The 18728-nt window shown below is 41.8% G+C and overlaps 1 protein-coding gene and 1 long non-coding RNA gene across 10 annotated transcripts in view; one reads left to right on the forward strand and one right to left on the reverse strand.

The window, feature by feature from the left end:
• oxr1a (oxidation resistance 1a) overlaps positions 1-18728 on the forward strand; it is a 161749-nt gene that overhangs the window by 121516 nt on the left and 21505 nt on the right. For 7 of the 9 annotated variants that reach the window (XM_044207162.1, XM_044207160.1, XM_044207165.1 and 4 more), the window contains 2 exons: positions 7438-7545; positions 9004-9117. The exons of the other annotated variants lie outside the window; for them this stretch is intronic. In XM_044207162.1, coding sequence (XP_044063097.1) covers positions 7438-7545; positions 9004-9117 — 222 coding nt within the window. The remainder of the gene's footprint in view (positions 1-7437; positions 7546-9003; positions 9118-18728) is intronic. 9 annotated transcript variants of the gene reach the window in all.
• Positions 9811-18728, reverse strand: LOC122881243. Its single transcript, XR_006379133.1, has 2 exons — positions 16147-18728; positions 9811-15843 (listed from the first exon to the last, which is right to left on the reverse strand). It is a non-coding gene; the product is annotated as an uncharacterized LOC122881243 (long non-coding RNA).

The raw sequence follows: 18728 nt of genomic DNA on the forward strand, positions 1-18728 counted from the left end.
TGAGTTTTATTTGCAGTTTAATGACGACATAATTGATTCATTGTGTTGATTATGGTTTCTCTTTTTCTCTTCTCCAGTTTTCTCATTTTTCTCAGGTTTTTTTTTCCTTTGTGACTCATTTTCTCATTTTTCATTGGGAATCTGAGGTGGTGGTCTCAGTGCAGAAACAGGTCCTACATAAAACACCTGTGAATGGTTACCTTTAAACATACTTCTGCTTAATAATCTGACCGAGAAGCCGTAGCTCTGAGTTTGGATCTCATTTCCTTGGTCGACCCTTTGCAGTAGCACTCATAGATTTACTCTCACGTTTCACACTTAATGTTCTTACCAAGATGCCTCCGGACTCTTTAATGGAACTATTAGTCTTTGGCTGTCCAGCCGACTGCCCTTGTTGAATCTGTGTGTCCTCTCCTGTTCAACAAGGTGACCATTAGCTAGATTTCAGTCACTGTCAAGATAGCTGCCACGGCCTTCCTCTACCCTTCTGCTCGAAAGGACGGATGTCACCCTAACAGGAAGAAGCTTAATTATTCATCCCCATTTTAAGATGAATAATGGGATGTATTGATCCGAGGATGATAATATAGGGTGCACCTGTCATTAGTGGCCATGATCCTGATTGTGATTACTCTCTCTTCCCTTCCCTCCCTCGTTCTGCTGTCAATGTGTCAAAAACAGGTCTTTACCAGTGGGTCACATTTGCATGTCCCCTGTCTTACGATCAATGGCTGCATCTCTGAGGTCTGGTGAAATAACATGTACATGTGTCTTTTTAGTGGTGCCTCGGTGGTTCTGTGACATACGACGCTAGTTGTGTTGCTAATATCCTGCCTGTGTTCATAAAGTGACACTTACAAGACAAACTTGAATCATACTATCATTACACCACATTTGGTGCCAAGATCAGTCCACCACCTGGCCTTGCCAGTGTTTACTTCATTGAACACCAGATATTTTTACCCATATTGATTGGCTGAGCTCCTGATACAGGAACTAACAGAGCAGTTATTTGATACGAAAGCAAGCAGCTGTCACAGGTCAGGGCAAGCTTTAAAATATCCAGTTTGTAGAGCAAAAAGCAGAGGTTTCTTCAGTATAAGCCAAATATGTGACCTTATATTGCTAAAGAAAACCGTATAAAAACAGTGTTTTAGCAGCTGTAAATGTCCTGTAGACCTGAATGTCCTATAGGCTGGCTTTGTGCTGAGCAACAGAGGAGCTATAAAGCTAAAAATAAATAGTTCATGGATGAGACGGTAGCAAATAGCACCTGCGGAGAATCGATGCTCTGTGCTGAAGCCGTCTGGATGAAAGGCTCTGACACTGTAGGAGCCCTGCTGATTATTAACTCATGTTCCTAACTTAAAAAAATAAAAAAGGAAAACTCCTGTTGTCCCTTAAAACAAAACTTTGGGTTTTCAATCTTAAAGCACCAGCCATGTACCAACGACATCACACAAATGCTGAACAGGGGATTGTAAATACTTTTAGGATGGGATGAATGATCATTGCTTATGACACACCACAGTTATAATTTTGAATGGTTAGGTTATACTGTGACGTTATTGTACTGCTTTTTATGGCTGTGTTGTAAATACATGGTGAGTGCGTATTCGTGCGCGTCATTGTAGATTCACAGAGACTTTGCCAGTCTGGGTCTGATCTCCATGACGCCTGCTGTCCTCTTTGAGACAGGATATTTATCAAGCTGGCATGCAGCTGTTGTCTGAATGAACAGTACGACTCCCTTTGCAGAGCTGATGAGATGGCAAATCATGAAGGACCTTGATACTGTCATAAGATGTCTAAGAGCAGTTGTTAATGACATAGTTATGAGGAGATGTTGGAGATGGGACACATACCTGTCACCACATCCTCCTTATGTCTTTTTTGTGGCTTTGCTTCACTGGTTTCTTTTAGTCACTATGGTGAAAGGCACCAAGGTATTTTCTAGTTATATTCACCACAGATCAGAGTGTGCTGACATTCAAACTAGTATCCCTGTTTTGATCTTATTTGGGGTATGACCTTTACATTCGGCTGTTTTTATACTTGATTCTAACAGTATGCAGGTTTTTGATCATCTGCATCAGTACAGGCATGTCTTTGAATCCTCAACATCTCAGTTACTCTGTCATTCCTATATAAACTGAGTCGCCTCAGCAGTTTGGTTTGCTGGATTTGGCTTCTCAATGTGATCATCAGTAATGGAAGACGAGAACAACAATGCCGTACCATTATCAGACTATGACTTTTAGTTCAGCTAGTAGACCATCATTACATTGTTTATATCCAAATTTTTGTATTACTGACTGACTGCTATGTAACTGTGCTAATGTTAACCTGTGCACATGGCAGACAGTGATCTGAAACCTGGAAAAGGTGTTAACATGCAGTATCCCACTTTCTATCGGAGGTGTATTTGAGTTTGATGCAGGTTTTTGAAACCAGGATTTGTTTACATAACTGCGATACTGGAAAACCTGATCATAACTGGGATACTTGCAAGCATGTAAATGCAGGAAGTGTAGTTATATGAACAAAACTGGAGGAATTAAGTTGTTGATGGCAACCCTGGTGTGTTAAGGAAGTTGTTAACTTGGTATGAAACCACGGCACATAATATAATTTGGACATGTGCTGCATAAAAAGTCTTTAGGGGAAGGACTGTCTGGATTCCAGTTTGTAGGCCGGGGAAGAAAGAAGGAAGTTGTCAGCATTTATGATGTCAATCTGGCCAACAACATGATCAGTCAGCATTATAAACTGTATGTGTTGTAGTGGCTTGTAGTAAAACAGTGGCATTCAGTCATTATCCCTAAAATGTGCGTTGACTTTTGCTGAAAATGCAGTTTCCTATCTGTGGTTGTCTCATTGAAAATACATCCTGGTGGTATTCACATATCAAAAATGACTGAATTTGGCAGCTGACACTTTGCTTTGTGTGCTAAGTCTTAGACATGTTGCTATCTATATCACACACAGACTAGAATGGTCTGTATTGCTTGTGATGAATGACGTTACATTTCTAAATCTGACAGCCATGAGTCCGTGAGCTTTGTCCATGTCTTCACTGCCTTGATTGCTGTGCAATCTCCATGTAACTTAATCTCAACTTGGAAGGAATTATTGAATTAATTGTGGCCTGATATACGAACACTGAAAAGATAAAGGTATCAACTAGCATTTTTAAATATAAAGGATGCCTTCAAATTTGATTTGTTTCTAGAAAATGATCAAATTAATGTTTAATCTAGCTGGACAATTTAATCATCTCAACAAACTGCCGTTCTGATCTGTCTGTGAACAGGGCAAAAATAGACATCTGGATTAACAGGCGGTCTATGTGTGAATCATCCATTTTTCACTTGTCACTTGATACACTGATACTGATGAATAACACAAGTTATTTTGTTTTTAATCTACGTAGTATGATTGTCAGTGGCGGTGTCTGAGGGATAAAGGAAGTCTAAAGGTAAAGTTCACTTCAATCAGGTGACATCCATCTGCAACCAGTTACGAGCATAAAATAGTCAATCTCCACCCATCCCATCATCATCTGCAGTGGAGTTGTGCTCACTGTGAAACCACTATCTCAGTCAGGCCTGCACAGCCACCCAGTTCATACTGCACAATGCATCTTTGCTCTGTCTTGTCCATTGTTGTCTAAACAAAGTTGCACTCATTGCTGAGTCAGGGAGACTGTATCGCAGCAGCGTGACTGACCTCACATCTGATTAGTTTATTCCCCCGGAGGGTAGGGCCTCCAAACCCAGTGCAGCCTGCGATCTGGACCTTGGTTTAGCACTCGCTCAGCCCAGATTTGTCCAACCCTAGCTAGTTCAGCCTTCATAGTCCAGCCCAGATTAAAGGTACATGAGGAAATGTGTAAGAAATAACTCGTGATGGTAGGACTGTTAATTAATAACAATGACACAACAATAATTTTGTCAGCTGCTGAGATTTCTGGATTTCAAAACTCACTTTGAAGTTTTCAGATTGAAAACCAAACTACTTTTATATTTCAAGATACTCCTTCCCCCACTTTTTTTAAATTGCTCAACAGTGGAGGATGGTGCTACAAGCAAGGGACCAGCATCACAAGACATTTCAGCTGCAAAAGCTGAAGAGCTGTGCTCTAAAGCCAAAACAAGTGAGACAGCAGTATTACTGTCACTGTGCTTTCATGGGGTTTACTAGCTGTTTCTGCTGGATCTCTGCCATCATTTGCTGGCTTTTTATCATGTGACTTCATTGTCAGTTACACTAAGAGGGTTTTCCAAGAGACATTGTATCAATGTTGTTGTTATTCCCCTGGTTGCTTGTAGTGGTGTTGCTTCAGCCATAGCCACATTATGGATGGGTGTCTTCCTGAATCCATTGATTAGATTTTTAACCAATTTAAGAATGATCATTAATCATTCAAAATGACACCTATATTCATTATCATGGACAAACATTCTGCTGAAATTGATGTAGAAAGGATTTGTGCCAGATCAAAGTACAATACGCAGCCAACATGTCTCAGAAGTTTGAATGTCTAGTGTTCCTGCTTCTTGCTGGGAATGCACCACCGTCTCATACTTCAGCAGTGTTTTTCCCTCGACAGAGGGGAAATATACTACGTATTTGAACACTGATTTAATTTCTTACAATTTTAAAATCTGCGTTGCTTAGGAACTGCACACGATGAAGATTGTTTAATAGAAAAGCGTCCCCTAACGTTTTCAATCCTATCTCAGTCCCTAACCTGGCTTCATTTCACCACAAACCATTCCACAGCCACATTGCTCCTGTCCACAGCTGTGGCTCTTGTCTCCAAAGCCCTTCTCTATCCTCAGAAGATGCTCAAGCTAACAAGCTAAATAACACACTTTGAATATTTGTGCTGATGGGTGCTTGATCGCTCGCCTCTCAGAGCCACAGACTCTAAAGATGATCCCATATGGCTCTGTTATTCTTGCTAAATCAAGTGCACTTTGTTTATTTCAAATATTTGAAATATTAATTCCTTAGAGCTCTGTTTCAAACCAAATCTTAGCCTGTGCACACTTCATATCTCTCTTTCTGAGTTTACTAAGGCTTTTGTCTCATGAAATGCTTTACACCCGTGTAATACAGTGAAAGATGCAATAGCTTCTAATTCTTCACAATGACTCTCAGTCGCTGCCTGAAGACAGGCCTGTTTTGGAGCTTGAGTTAGTGTTCATCACTGTGATGTTTACTGTGAGAACATCGGTTGCTAGTGGCTTCTGAGTTTCTGTATTTTCTGCTTCTTCCCCTCGATGTTGTAATGTGTTGACATGATCATGATCCTGATCATGTCATGTGTGACTACCTCACACACAATGCTTCTGTGTTACTAATGTTCCAGCTTGTCTGTCTTGGTTCCCCTCGCTGAACTACCTGTCTGTGACTGTGCTGTGTGTGTGTGTGTGTGTGTCTCTGTCTGTCTGTCTGTCTAAGAATATCCTTCTGGAAACAATCTGTCGTGTCAAGAATGTAGAGAAGCTGTCATTCCTTGGTGTTTTTGTGAGACTGTTTGCACGCACACACACACACACACACACACAAGCTGAGAACCATCGAGGCAGTCCCATGACTGCTGCACTACACACAGAGCCATTATCCTGTCCTAATTATACACAGCTCAGTCAGCCCTGCCTGTCTGCTTTTCGGGGGTTCTCTCCCCTGAGCTCACTTTTTTTTTTTCCCCTTATACCACATTTCTCACACATACAGCGCTTTCTGACATGGTTGTCATCCTTATTTGGAAGGTAGAAACTCCCACTGTGCATGTTAGATGCTTAACTAGTTCAGACACGTGGAGCACATCTCTGTTGTTTGGATTTTAACTGGTGGAGACAAGCAAATGCACCTGTGTCACACTGTGGGGTGCAGCAGCTGAGCACAGGGTGCAGCTACAACCTGCATGATGCGTTAAACCTCGACTAACATGAAGTACTGCCTCTTCTACTGCTTCTTTGTACACTTTATGGTTTGGGATGATATGCTTTATCAGTTTGCATTAAATGACTCTGCTGATTAGAACAAAAACTGATCAGTTGTTCAAGTTATTGATTAAGCAAAAATGTCAATGTTTGGGTTCAGCTCCTCAAATGTGAGGATTTGCTGCTTTTCTCTGTTTTCTCGTATCATTGTAATCTGAATATCTTTGGGTTTAGAGCTGTTGGTCAGACAAAATACTGTTCGCTAAGCCCCAACCCCTCACTTACTGTTGCTACACCGTCAAGCTTTCCGCTCTCGCACCGCACATGCAGTTTGCAATAATAATGGTGACAGATTTACCTCTCAAAATTTGTAGTATATTTTTTTTAAACAATGGGTTCTTGAATTCAAAAAGAGGCAGTCAACGCCTCCTCTTTTTAAAGAAATTACAACTGTCGCTGGCTTTCATCAGCTGTAGCCAGCTAGCTAATTAAGCTAACATTAGCTCCATGAGCTGGTTGAAAACGCTGTTTCCGGCTGACTTTTTAATGTTCCCAGCTGACTTGTTTTAAAACAGGAATCCTGTAAAAGGGGTCTTTAAATATGCTTTTGATGGCTACATTCATGATATCATGCTAAAAGACTGAGGCTAAAGCTAACATGTCCCAGGAATAAAGTCCACATCCTCACCTGATGATCCATGAAGAGGACGTGGAAATAAAGAAACTGCATTGTTCTTGTATTGCAGTGTAGAGCGATAGTTTGTTCTAGTATAACTTAGTAAGACTCGTACTTCATTCAAACATTCTTTAGCTGATTAGCTTACATACTTGGACAAGCGCTTTTAATGTTACAAGAGAAAAAGTTTGAAAGGATAAAGAGTAGCAACAATAAACAGCAGGACAGCGCTGTTAGCGTTAGCCTACACCGTGATATAGTAGCAAACAGTCAATTTAGAGAGATCTTGGGTTGTGGGATATTATCAAGGACTTTTTGCATGCTTCTCTGGTGCTTTATAGACTAAATTATTAATCATATAATTAATTAAAAAAAAATAGATTAATCAATATTGAAAATAATAATTTTCATTCATAGTTGTAGCCCTAGACTTGCACATTGAAAAAAATATGAAAGTTTTAAATTGAAAAAGGTAGATGTTGCTGCATGAGTGGTTCACAAGATATAACACAAGACTGCAGTTGACATTCATGTCAGTTCATATTTCTGCCAGCAAAATTGCTTCCCATGGGAACCTATTCCTGGTCAACAGCTGACAGCTTTAATTTGCATAACATCTCCATATCTAACATGCAAAAATCAAGCATTAAAACCTTTTAAAGAAATAATTGCACAGCTCTGTTTTTCAGCTTTTCTCTCTCTGTCTCTCATCATCTGTGTCACATCTTTAAGTCTTGCCTTTAAGGAAATGCCCTGAAGAGAAGCAGGAGTGTGATTTTGTGTCCTCTCTCTTGTTTTATGGTCCAGGTGGAATCGCGGGACACGTTGAACAGCATTGCGCTCAAGTTTGACACCACACCCAACGAATTGGTTCAGCTGAATAAGCTGTTCTCCAGAGCAGTGGTGCCTGGCCAGGTGTGAACCGCCGTGCACGCCTTCACTGATATATTCAGCTGCAGACAGTTCATAAATGCATTCTCAATGGTTTGCCATGATCTCACAATCACTAAACATTTTCTACAGTACATATGGGAATTTAGGTGGAGAAATTGGAAACAGAAGGTTTTTTGGGAACATCACATGCTGCATGTGTCTATCCTCCTACTTCCTCTGAGCAACTTGCTGACTCACTGTTCACAACCCTGCTATCTGAATCCCCACTTAATTGCCTGCTAATTACAGTGTCACTCGTCCCATTAGGATGCAATTCATTGCAAAAGACCTTTTTTTTTCTTTCTAAAATGGTATAATAATATGTGTGATGCTTAAATTCTCCCAAAGATGCATTAGTTCCGACAACATGACACAAACTACCCATCTTTAGCTCGCTAAACACACTGCCAGCTTCCCTGGCTTTCATGTTGTCTTTTCTTTTTTCTGCAATAGACCCAAATTCTGAATTTGTTTTTTGTTTTTTTATGGGGGGAAAGTGACAAACATCCAAAATGATATTTTGTCTATGTGTTTCTTGGCGTCAAAATGAAATCCGGAGGAATGGAGACGAGACACATGCGCCAATCCCGTTGGCATCCCCCAGCTCAGCTCTCGGCAAACAGTGCAGAGCTGAGCTGCGTCCAAACAGTGAGGTGTGGAGAGCACTTACTGAGCCATCATTCCTCCTGTGCTTCCACGGCCGAAGCAGAAGTTATAGCACAACAAAAACGGCTCATTTCTTTAACCCTGAAGCTGTAGCTAGATTAATATTTCATCTCCTAACGTCTTGCAGCCAAAATGTACAATCTAAAAAGACATTCAGTACTAAATCTAAAGGCTTTAATACATCCTAACCTTTTTTTTCCTGACAGTAGATATTATATAGGTCCAAATGTAGCAATCATGAATGTCCCTACAGATGTAGTCATTGTAGAGGTACCACTTCTTATATCAAAGTAGTCAGGGATACAATTAAGTATATTTCCCAAAAGGTCAAACAATTCCTTTAACAGCTAGCCATTCCCCTTCTTTGTCATTACATTACACAATAGATGGAACTCAGTCTCAAACATAATGTAAGCATGGAAGAGTAATGCACTGCATTCACTGTATTTGTTCTAACTAAACCATCAAAAGCATCACTGCTAATTCTGACATGTTGATGTACCGTCATGACAGTCGCTTTCACTTTCTCTGTTTATCCTTGTTAATAGCGTGAGGCTACTCACATGATTTCATGTTATTTGCTTTATCAAACTTTTCTTAGGGCTGTGTGTGTGTGTGTGTGTGTGTGTGTGTGTGTGTGTGTGTGTGTGTGTGTGTGTGTGAGAGAGAGAGCGATGCTCCTTTATTTCTCCCCGTGCGTGCATGTGTGGTGTGCACTGTGTGTTTGCACAAAGGCAGTGCCTGTGTAAATACAGACATGGATTATGTTTGCAGGTTCTGTACGTTCCTGATCCCGAGTACGTCTCCAGTGTCGGAAGCTCCCCTTCCCTCAGTCCCATCAGCCCCCTGTCTCCCACCTCCTCAGAAGCTGATTTAGAGAAGGTGACGGTATGTTGACCACACCTCTGATGCACAATCTCACACACTCAGAAAATGTCCAAGTATATTAACCTTACTATTGTACTGCTATCTTTGGATAGAATCAAGTTCTGTACGAACTATTCGCCAATATAACAGGCGGATTGTAGAATTTTGATATAACACTTATCACTCATACGTCCAATAGATGTTATTGGTCTTCAGAATCTTTTTTTTGTTCCAGGTAACAGAAAAGAAGAGCGGAAAACTGTCAACATTTTAATTGTTTGATGCAGAGCCATTGTTTTCTTTAATTTGGTCAAAGATAGTTCGCCGTGATCAATAGGAAAATTTACGAACAGACAAATACCAGAGGCTGTATACAACAAATGCATTCAGGAAGTTACTCGTCATTGAGGCAGGGGACTGGTATCGATTCAGCCACCAAAGACCAATTTAACCTCTTCATTGTAGGCCCAACAACAGAAACTGTTAGACCCATAGGCACCTGATAACCAGACACTGAGGCTCACATACAGTACTTGCACACATTGTCTGTGCCTCTGACACCACCATGTAAACACATTCACACACACACACACCATACACATAAACACTGCAACCACTGCTGTCACATTTTAAAGCTCTGTTCATTGTCAAAAGGTGAACATCCCGGATGATGCATCGTGCTGTCAAGGGCAGAAAAGACAACAAGAGGTGTCAGTAATTTCCAAGCACAATAGAACATGCCTTTTATTTTAGGAAGTGATGTGTGTGTTTCACATATAGTCAAAAGCAAGGACATATTGTTCACAATTATAGCTTTTTTTCCCCCATTGTTCACTGTGTGATGAGGAACTTCTTGTGAGACTGTGAAATGATTTCTTCTTTTGCATTAACCCAGAGAACATGTATGTTCTCTCTATTGTGCTTTAAAAACTGTAAACACAGAATGCACTGAATGATTTCAGGCAATGGAGGTTTAGTTTAGTTGACATTATGAGAAGGAGGACATCAATTCACACACAACTACAAAAATGTCAACGACACAACAAAGTCCAAGATTTATTTCCTTTGTGGTCCTTGATGCAAAGGCAGCAGGGATGCAGGAGTCCAGGTCACAAGGTGTCGTCATACTACCAACAAACCAGCACAAGAAATATCTCAATTTCCATCAATAAAATCAACCCCAAATGTGTTTTTCCCAGATCGAGTAGTTAAAGCAGCTCAAAACAAGGACTTCTTTTATCATGTTTATTAGCTTTTCTAGCCGAAAACCTAGTCCCATTGTTTAATTTTCCCAGGGTCTTCAATGCCGTACTCTCTCCACTCAGATCACTGTCTAATAAACATCCTACATAACTAAAAGAGGGGACAGTAAAAAATCTGACCATCCAGGACAATGCTGTTCAAACTTGGCTTTAAAAAGTAGCCTAAGTAAGCTGCTTTAAACATAGCATATACTGTACTTTAGTAAGTATAAAAAACTCCCTCTCAGCTTCACTACTGTCACATTAGAAATAGAGACAAGCTGGAGGTTAGAGGCATGTTGTTTGTGTCTGAAGAGACTTCAGGTCTGGTCCAGTCAGCCGTAGACATCCTGTCCAGGAAGCTCTAAGACCAGCAGTATGAGCCATCTCCCTTAGGTGCTGTGTCTGCAGCATCTGAATGAGCCAATCACTAAGCACCGCAGGAAGCCCAGTGGTCCCCAAGGGAATATGACTGTTTGCTGGTCTCCATGGAAACGGACATCTTGTTTTGCCGCTTTTGGTGGGGGGGGGGGAAATGGATACTGCTGCCTCCATCGCTGTCACTGCTGCTCCACTTGAGTTTAGACGCCCTCCCACCACAAGCGTTCCCCTTTCGTCTGCTCTCATCTCTGTCCGCTAATTTCTCCGCGGTTGCCAGAAGAAAGGGCCCCGTTCATTTGCTGCTTATCTATTTAGGTCATGCCTGCAAGAACAGGAGCCTATTCTGCGGCTCCCGACGGGCGAGCATCAGAGAGCGGGACTGTGACTGCAGTGAAATTAAGCCTTTAAAAGTGATGCCGTGTCCGATGTTTAGAGCAACTAATGAACGGAGCAGCTCGCTCTCCCAGACAAGCAGCCAGGCAGCAATTATTCCAGGCAGAGGAAATGTGCTTGGAAGGCAGAAGGGAGGGAACATTACCTCACCCGTGTGCCACTCTGTATGTGTCTGTGGAGGCGTTGTTTGTGTGTGTGTGTTTATCTGTCTGTGTGTGAAAGTGTGCGTCTGCCTGCACACTCCTATCTCTCTCTCTCTTGTCGTCTGTGTGTGTGTGTGTGTGTGTTACGTGGTAGTTATATAGAAGGAGGCAGCATCCTGGTGCCGTTTTGATTTTTAAACCACAGGAAGGACCTTAATAACTCACTCGGCTTCTCTTTATTTTTTCTCCAGAATCCCCGGCATCCTTTAATTACAAGCCTATTTTGGTGCTCGGCACGCACGTCTCAATGAGGATATTATCCAAATAAATGGTTCTGGGAGGTGTATAGTAATAGCAAAGCAAGCAGCAAATAGCTAGTATAACCCTGATGAAGACGAGTGCTCTGAAGAGAAACTACTTTCAGATGCCTCTCTTTTACTTTTGGATATATAAAGAATCCGATCTAGCACCAGATGTTTCAAAAGCCTATTAGATTCACATGTCCTGACAAATAATCAAAGCCATTAAACACAACAGAGGGTTTTCACTGCAGAATATTACTGGCATAGAATTTGCCTGGCTATTCATTTACATCAAAACTGAAATCATATGTATTTTTATCATACATATTTTTATTGAAGCTTTGACAGTGTTCACACAGTTGTCTGCTTCAAATTTCCATAAAATAAAGCCAGTGCAGCAGAATATGATGAACCCACTAAAAGTTAGAAAGTATAGTGAAGTGTGTTCAAGCTGACAAAATAAACTGAAAAGTACATCAATTACATAAAGTTAAGAAAGAAAAAAAGGAACCCTTCTGCCCTACCCAGCATCCACAGACTAGGGGTTTTCAAAGTTTGACGCTGTGCCCCCCCCGACGAAATTGTAGTTAACCAGCTAGGTAACCACAGGAACAACTGTGGCCACCAGTGGTAAATGCTACAAAGTAGTTTAACAGTAGCGCATATATAGAAGAGCCACAGAGTCAGTAAACCAACTCCGTGATAATACCTAGCTTAATATTGCTTTAGCCACCATACGCTACTGGTCATCCCAGACCCCTGACAGTATTGAATTCAGTATGGGTGCGTTTTATTTCTTATGAATTCAACTTTGTTAGTTTTTCCTTCCAAAGTTACATAGATCTACTATAAAGTGCCTTTGGCAGATTTACTTTTTCTCACATTATGCAGACACCTCCGGGAAGATGCTGTGAAGTTTTACTTTTGGAATGGTTTAACCTGTGTAACATCTTAAATTGGATTAAGCACTGCCTAGCATTTATTTAGCATTTGTGTATAAACTATCTCGGCCTAGGTGTCTTGAAATATTTTTCATTTTTCTCCATGGAGGGTGAGTTTAAGATTTTGGAGTTTAACATCTAATTTGTCAGGTTCCGAAGTGACACAAGTGCTGTTTGACATAATTTTTTACTTAAAGATAACTGAAAAAGATGACTTTTAGGGCAATTGTATTTTTTATTGTATTTGCTGAACACCACTGAAAAAGTTTAACATATATGTCTCCTACTAAATGAATAATCTTCAGTTTCCATGGTAAGAAAGTAAAAGGAAAAGAGGGGTTATTTGACAGAGGTGTCAAATCAAAAGTCTATAGAGTAACACTGGCCATGCTTTAGTTAGCAAGGTAAAAGTCATGTTGTTCAGTGTTTCTCTGATAGAGCTAAAGGCCAAGTAAGGCAGCTCTGAAGTGTCTTCATGCTCTCGGTCTGCCTGCTGGCCTGCTGGTATTGGCAGCAAAAAGTAACACATCTTGCAAGCATCGATCGTTGGCTGTGTCTGGATGACTGACTGTGTGTGTGTGTGTGTGTGTGTGTGTGTGTGTGTGTGTGTGTGTGTGTGTGTGGGTAGCTGGCTGACTTTCCGGCTGGCGGTCTTGCTGTCGTTGGATTATTTGGCAGCCACTGACTCGCTGGCATACTCTCTCTCTGGTCATCTGTGTGGGCAGGCGCGTCCTCTTTGTCCTATCCAGACCCTCCTGCTCATACTGATACACACACACACACACACACACACACACTTACTCACCGTGGTAGAACAGCTACTACTGTGACCTTCTCTGTCTCTTCCTCTTTTGGCACCTCTTTCGCCTCCCTCCTTCCTTCCTTCCTCTCTTCCACTGGGCCGTGATCTAAAATTAGTCGTGGAGGAAGTAGAACCAGTTTGGATTACCTATATATCTGATGCCACATAGGTACGTTTGTGATGAGCTCACTCAAGTGAACATGTTTCATCTCCAAAAATCCAGCAACTACTGTGCTTTAGTGAGAATCTTGTGGTTAACTTATAGAAATGTCATTTTGGGTGATATGAACAACAGTACAGACTGCACTTGAGGACTTCTGGCTGCTGACATTTGATGAATCCCAACAATTGTGTACTCCCTCTTGCAGAACACGACTATGCCCACAAGGTGGAGCTGTGGATTGATTTTTGATTGCACCATGTGTCACTGTCAAGGTCAAAGCTGGGTGGCACCTGCAGACCTCCTCTCTATTATTACATAGAGACAAGTGCAACTAATATACATAACATTTAAAAGGAATGTTGCCAAATTTGTTAAAGAAATGACAAATGTATAGGGAATGTTACCTTTTTAATTATATGGACTACCACAGAATGTCTTTTATTGGTATATTCCTCTCATATTTACAGTATGTCCCTCTGTGCTTCACTACCACGCTGTGGCCCGGATAGAAGCCATATTTCACAGGAGCCACAGCCTCTTTCTAGATTTTTCCTCTTCTACTTTTATCTGAGAGAAATATTGGTTGGAAACTAAAAGGATATTGATTTCTTTAGCCCCACCACAGCGGCCATCTAACACTGTTACAACCACATCCTCTCCCCACCATCGATGTCAATCCCCATCACAGCTTACTGTAGAGTAGATCACTGTGATGCCATGCTCCATCCACCTCCGCAAAACTCGGAGACAAGCTCCTGGTGGCCCCGTCCGGCCTTATTTTCCCCAGCACCCCTCCTGTCCTTTTCTCACCTCAGCTTGTCTCTTCCTGTACATCCATTTCAATACTCTTCCATCCTACACACACACACACACACACACACACACACACACAGCAGTTACTCGCAGTGTGAGGCCAGCACAGCAGCTCTTTCATCTTTGGATTTCAGGGCAGCAGCCAGTCCACTATGGCCTTTCTCTCCCTTTTGATGTCACACACACACCGAAAATCCTGTTTCCAAGACTCTGACTGGAATCTGGTCACTTCAGGGCACTGCCAAGTCATGGCTCACCTTAAATGAGGTCAATAAAGTCTGTTTGTCTTCATTATAGAATTTTCCAGTGAGGTTGTGTTTCACCCTTTTTCTTTTCTCCGACTGCTGTCTGTTACCTTACCTTACCTGTGCGGTTTAGCAGTTCAAATGAAAATTCTGTATGAAGTTGATGGTTAAAATGGGGCATAATAAAGAGACAGGCAAGTCCCTCATCCCTCATAGTACCACACTCCAGCACCAGCTGAGAAAATACTGGATGCCTTGGAGGCCAGTGCAGGACAAACACTGGTCATATATTAGAGGAGTTTAGTAGTGCAAAGAAAGCAGCCGCCCGGAAAAGAAATATTCACTTGAAATATGTGAGGTGGCTGTGGCAGGATGATGCTGCCTGAACTTCGCTAGCCTAAAACTGTATTGATCTGTCAGCTGTATGTACATCACTGTACCAAATAGAGTCAAATTGTCTGATTAACACCTCTCAGAGAACTCAGTGCTCACTCTCGGAAGTTTTGGGAAGACTTCTTTTGATTTTTTTTTAAATTTATTTTTGATTTATTTTTTTACTGTAGAAGCACTTTAACAATACCATCGTGATCTTAAGTTCTTCCAGTCAGTGGACGGTATGATAAATCTTTGTCAGCAAGCCGGTTAACGTAGAAATAAAGGAGGGAGATATTACAATTTACAGTTTTAGTCAGGCATTTAGCAGATATTCAGAGTGGCTTACAGTGCACTAAGAGTCGCTGTAAAAATAAGCAAGTGAAAATTCCTCAGGCATCCGCATGGTAAATGGCCAGATAATTCAGAGTGCAATAAAGACAAAATGTGCTACAGCGTTCATCAAGAAAGTGATCTTTTGTTTCTGCAGTTCTTTTAGATCAGTTAGTGTCCATATAATAACTGAAATGAGATAACAAATGCCTCACTTGTGTTTGTATTCCTGTGTGTTTGGAGATGCAGTGTGCAGCTGCTAGATGAAAAGTCAAAACACTTGTTTCATGAAGGTAAAACTCTTGTTGTATAAAAAGGTTATAGGGAAACTCAACCTGGAGTGCAGTGAACAGGCATGGGGCAGGCCAACAAACACCAGCCGATATGCAGCATGTCATTGGTAATTAAAGTATTATTTATAAGGAACCAGACAGCTGCAGGTGTTGGAGAGAGAAAGCAGCGCTAGCAGCCAGTAGCAGTATGTAGCAGGAAGGAGTGAGCAGCACAGGTAGTCCGGGAAGAACCACAGGGAAGAGAGAGAAGAGTTGGCAGCATGATCTGTGATTGATTGGAGGTTTGGATCCGGTGATTCACTGACGTAGCATGACTGTGCAGGTTCTGTTTTAAGAGAAGAAATCATTCCTAGGATGGAAGTGAATGCGTGTCTCCCCCTCCCCAACTAGAATTTCACATTGAAAGATGAATAATAGATTGTCAGCTTTTGACAATATGCCACCATTGGCAGCCAATTAAACAGACCAACTTAATCTCACTGTTGTTTACTCCTTTTGCTGTATTTACTCTGATTTCATCCCACACAGCAACATAATGTACAAATGCAATTGCAACTTTATCTTTTCCTTTTTTCTTTTTTGCTTTGTGCAAGTCAACATTTGGCATTATATCAAAAGAAATCATTACCTGTCACCTTGTGTTGCCTTATGAGCAACAGCTCTCAGCTGATGGACAGCAAGTGTGTCTTCACAGTCCTCTCCGATGTGGACTGTGTGGGACGTGTGATGGGTGGTATTTTGTTGCCAACACATAACACCCATTTCTCAGATGTGCCAGACTTAATGAGAGGGAATAGGGAGACAGTGTTTGTCGTGCATTTCTTTGAGGGAGGACATGTTTTGACATCTGTAGCTGCTTTCTAACACAGCTGTGTGCTGAGAGCGTGTATGTTTCTGGTCCCAGGTGTGTTCTAGTCAGTGTTAGCTTTTTTTTTTTTTTTTTTTTGGGTGGAAAAGGCTGCTCCTCTTTCCATATTTAACCTTGGAGCAGGAGGGCCAGCTTGGATGAGTCATTGGGAAGTGACTCGCCGGGAAGTGGAGCGATGAAGTGCAGTTGTGTAGGTGAGGTGTGTTCAGTTTAAGTGGATGAAGAGCTAATTTAAACAGGCAAGTTCCTACACACAGTCCTCATCCTTAACACCTGTGCCTCAGATGTGAAATGCATCAGCAGTAGATGCTGTCATAGATCAGTGATCCTGCTCTTTTTTTGTTTCAAGGACGTTCTTGAAACTTTCAGCTCCGATCCCTCTCCTCCTTATCTTTATTTTACATTTTTAGGTTCCTGTCTCCTGTCCTTGTTCAGAGAGGCTTGTTTTGGCTGTACCAGATTGGCCCGGCTCCCACAGCCTTTCCTGGCTGCCAGTGTCTGGACTGCTTGTGTCGGTGTGGGTCAGTGGCTGCAGGCTGTTTATCGACTGCGCTGGGGGAGGTGGAGGGGGAGGTGTGGGGGTGCGTGTCAGGAGGACAGTAGACAGTTGTTATGGGCTCGGGCTCTCTTCTCTAAGCTCTTCACTGCTCCCACACACTCCTCTCTGTCCTCCTTTTCCCTTTTGTTCTTTGTCCTCACTCCAATCACTCTCTTTCATTGCCTTTAGCTCTGTTTATCTCCTTGTCTTTTTATTTCTCCACAGCAGCTTTGCACTGCTTTCCTTTTTTTAATTGCTTCTGCTGTAGTTTCTTCTCTCTTTTTGTCTTTCTCATCCCTGTTTCTCCTATCCCTCACTTCTTCTCATCTTCCTATCTAATCTGACTCCTTCAGCAGTCATTCAGGTTCACAGACAGTCCATCCTGCAGAGCGTTGTTCAGTCAATCAGACCAACAGTCAGCTCCGTCCTTCAAAATGTCTCCCAGTCAGACAGTTATCCCTGTGGACAGTTATTCAGACAGACGTCGGTCAGTCTCTCCCCCGTGGCTCACACATCGCGTGGCAACAGGCCACTGGTAGAAACATCAAACCCACCACACCTCGTGTTTCCAGCCCAGCAGACACACCATCTGTAGCAGATTGTAGAGGTACCGTGGTGCAGATGAAGAAGCAGTAACAAAATGTCTTTATAGTGTATCTGTCAACATATAATAGAACAACATAGTTGAGACATAATTTACATTCCTTCTTGGCTGTGGAGCAGCTGGCAGATTGTGGACAAACAAGAGTTCATGGTTATCAGTTTACATTCACCTGCACATACAACCAGTTTCTGTGCACAAGGTCACTCAAGGCAGGGGCGGGGCCAGAAGGGTGGCCAAGGGTGGCACGGGCCCCTGGAATCTGATTGGCGACCCCTGGTGCCCCCCACCACCACCACCACCAGAGTCAGAAGGTTGATAGGTAGTTGGCTTGTTAGTATCATGGGTGGATTATTGAACAGACCTACTGCGTGCAGGCCCTGGGCCCCTGGGCTGAACGTCTGTATGAAGCTGTATGAAGTGACTGTTGACATTTCTTGTTGGAAAGTCAATCAAACGACCACAAAGAGACTCAAAACCACTACAAAGATACGCACAATTACTACAAAGAGACTCAAAACCACTACAAAGATACGCACAATTACTACAAAGAGACTCAAAACCACTACAAAGATACGCACAATTACTACAAAGAGATGCAAAGAGTCTTGAGTCAAAATAACACTAACTAGACACCAAGTCGTGCAAGAAGCACAATAATTAAAGCCTCAGTCTCATATGAATGTTGTTTACCTAATTGCCCGTGTGAAGCTCAGGCACACAGGAGATGCACTCATTTGGCTTTCATTGGGTTTCTTTCAACCTGATTGTCCCGCTGTGCAGAAAATATCTGTTTATATATAGATAATACATTTAGAGACTAAAACGCATTTGTTTGATGAAATGAGACACAAATTAGTTACACCATGTATTACCAAGTGAACCAAGCAATGCCTGTTCGACACTGCTTATTATTTAGCCTGTTTGGATGAATGCTGTTTAGAGATTTAGACATGATGCATTTGTATAGTTATTTGTGTTTATGCACCAGGAAGTGGAACACAGATTTGCCTTTGTCAGTTTTGGATTCATCATTTAATTTCACTTAATTCCTAACTATAAAATGTATTTTTTGTTTATTGTGACGAAGGACAAACTAGTCCAGCCTGAAGAACAGATGATAATCAAGTATTATAAAAGTGTGTACTATGTATTTCCTACCCTCCCCTAACTACACCCATGTCCACACCCTCACCCACCCTA

The sequence above is a fragment of the Siniperca chuatsi genome, linkage group LG9 (genome assembly GCF_020085105.1).
Source record: "Siniperca chuatsi isolate FFG_IHB_CAS linkage group LG9, ASM2008510v1, whole genome shotgun sequence".
NCBI lineage: Eukaryota > Metazoa > Chordata > Actinopteri > Centrarchiformes > Sinipercidae > Siniperca > Siniperca chuatsi.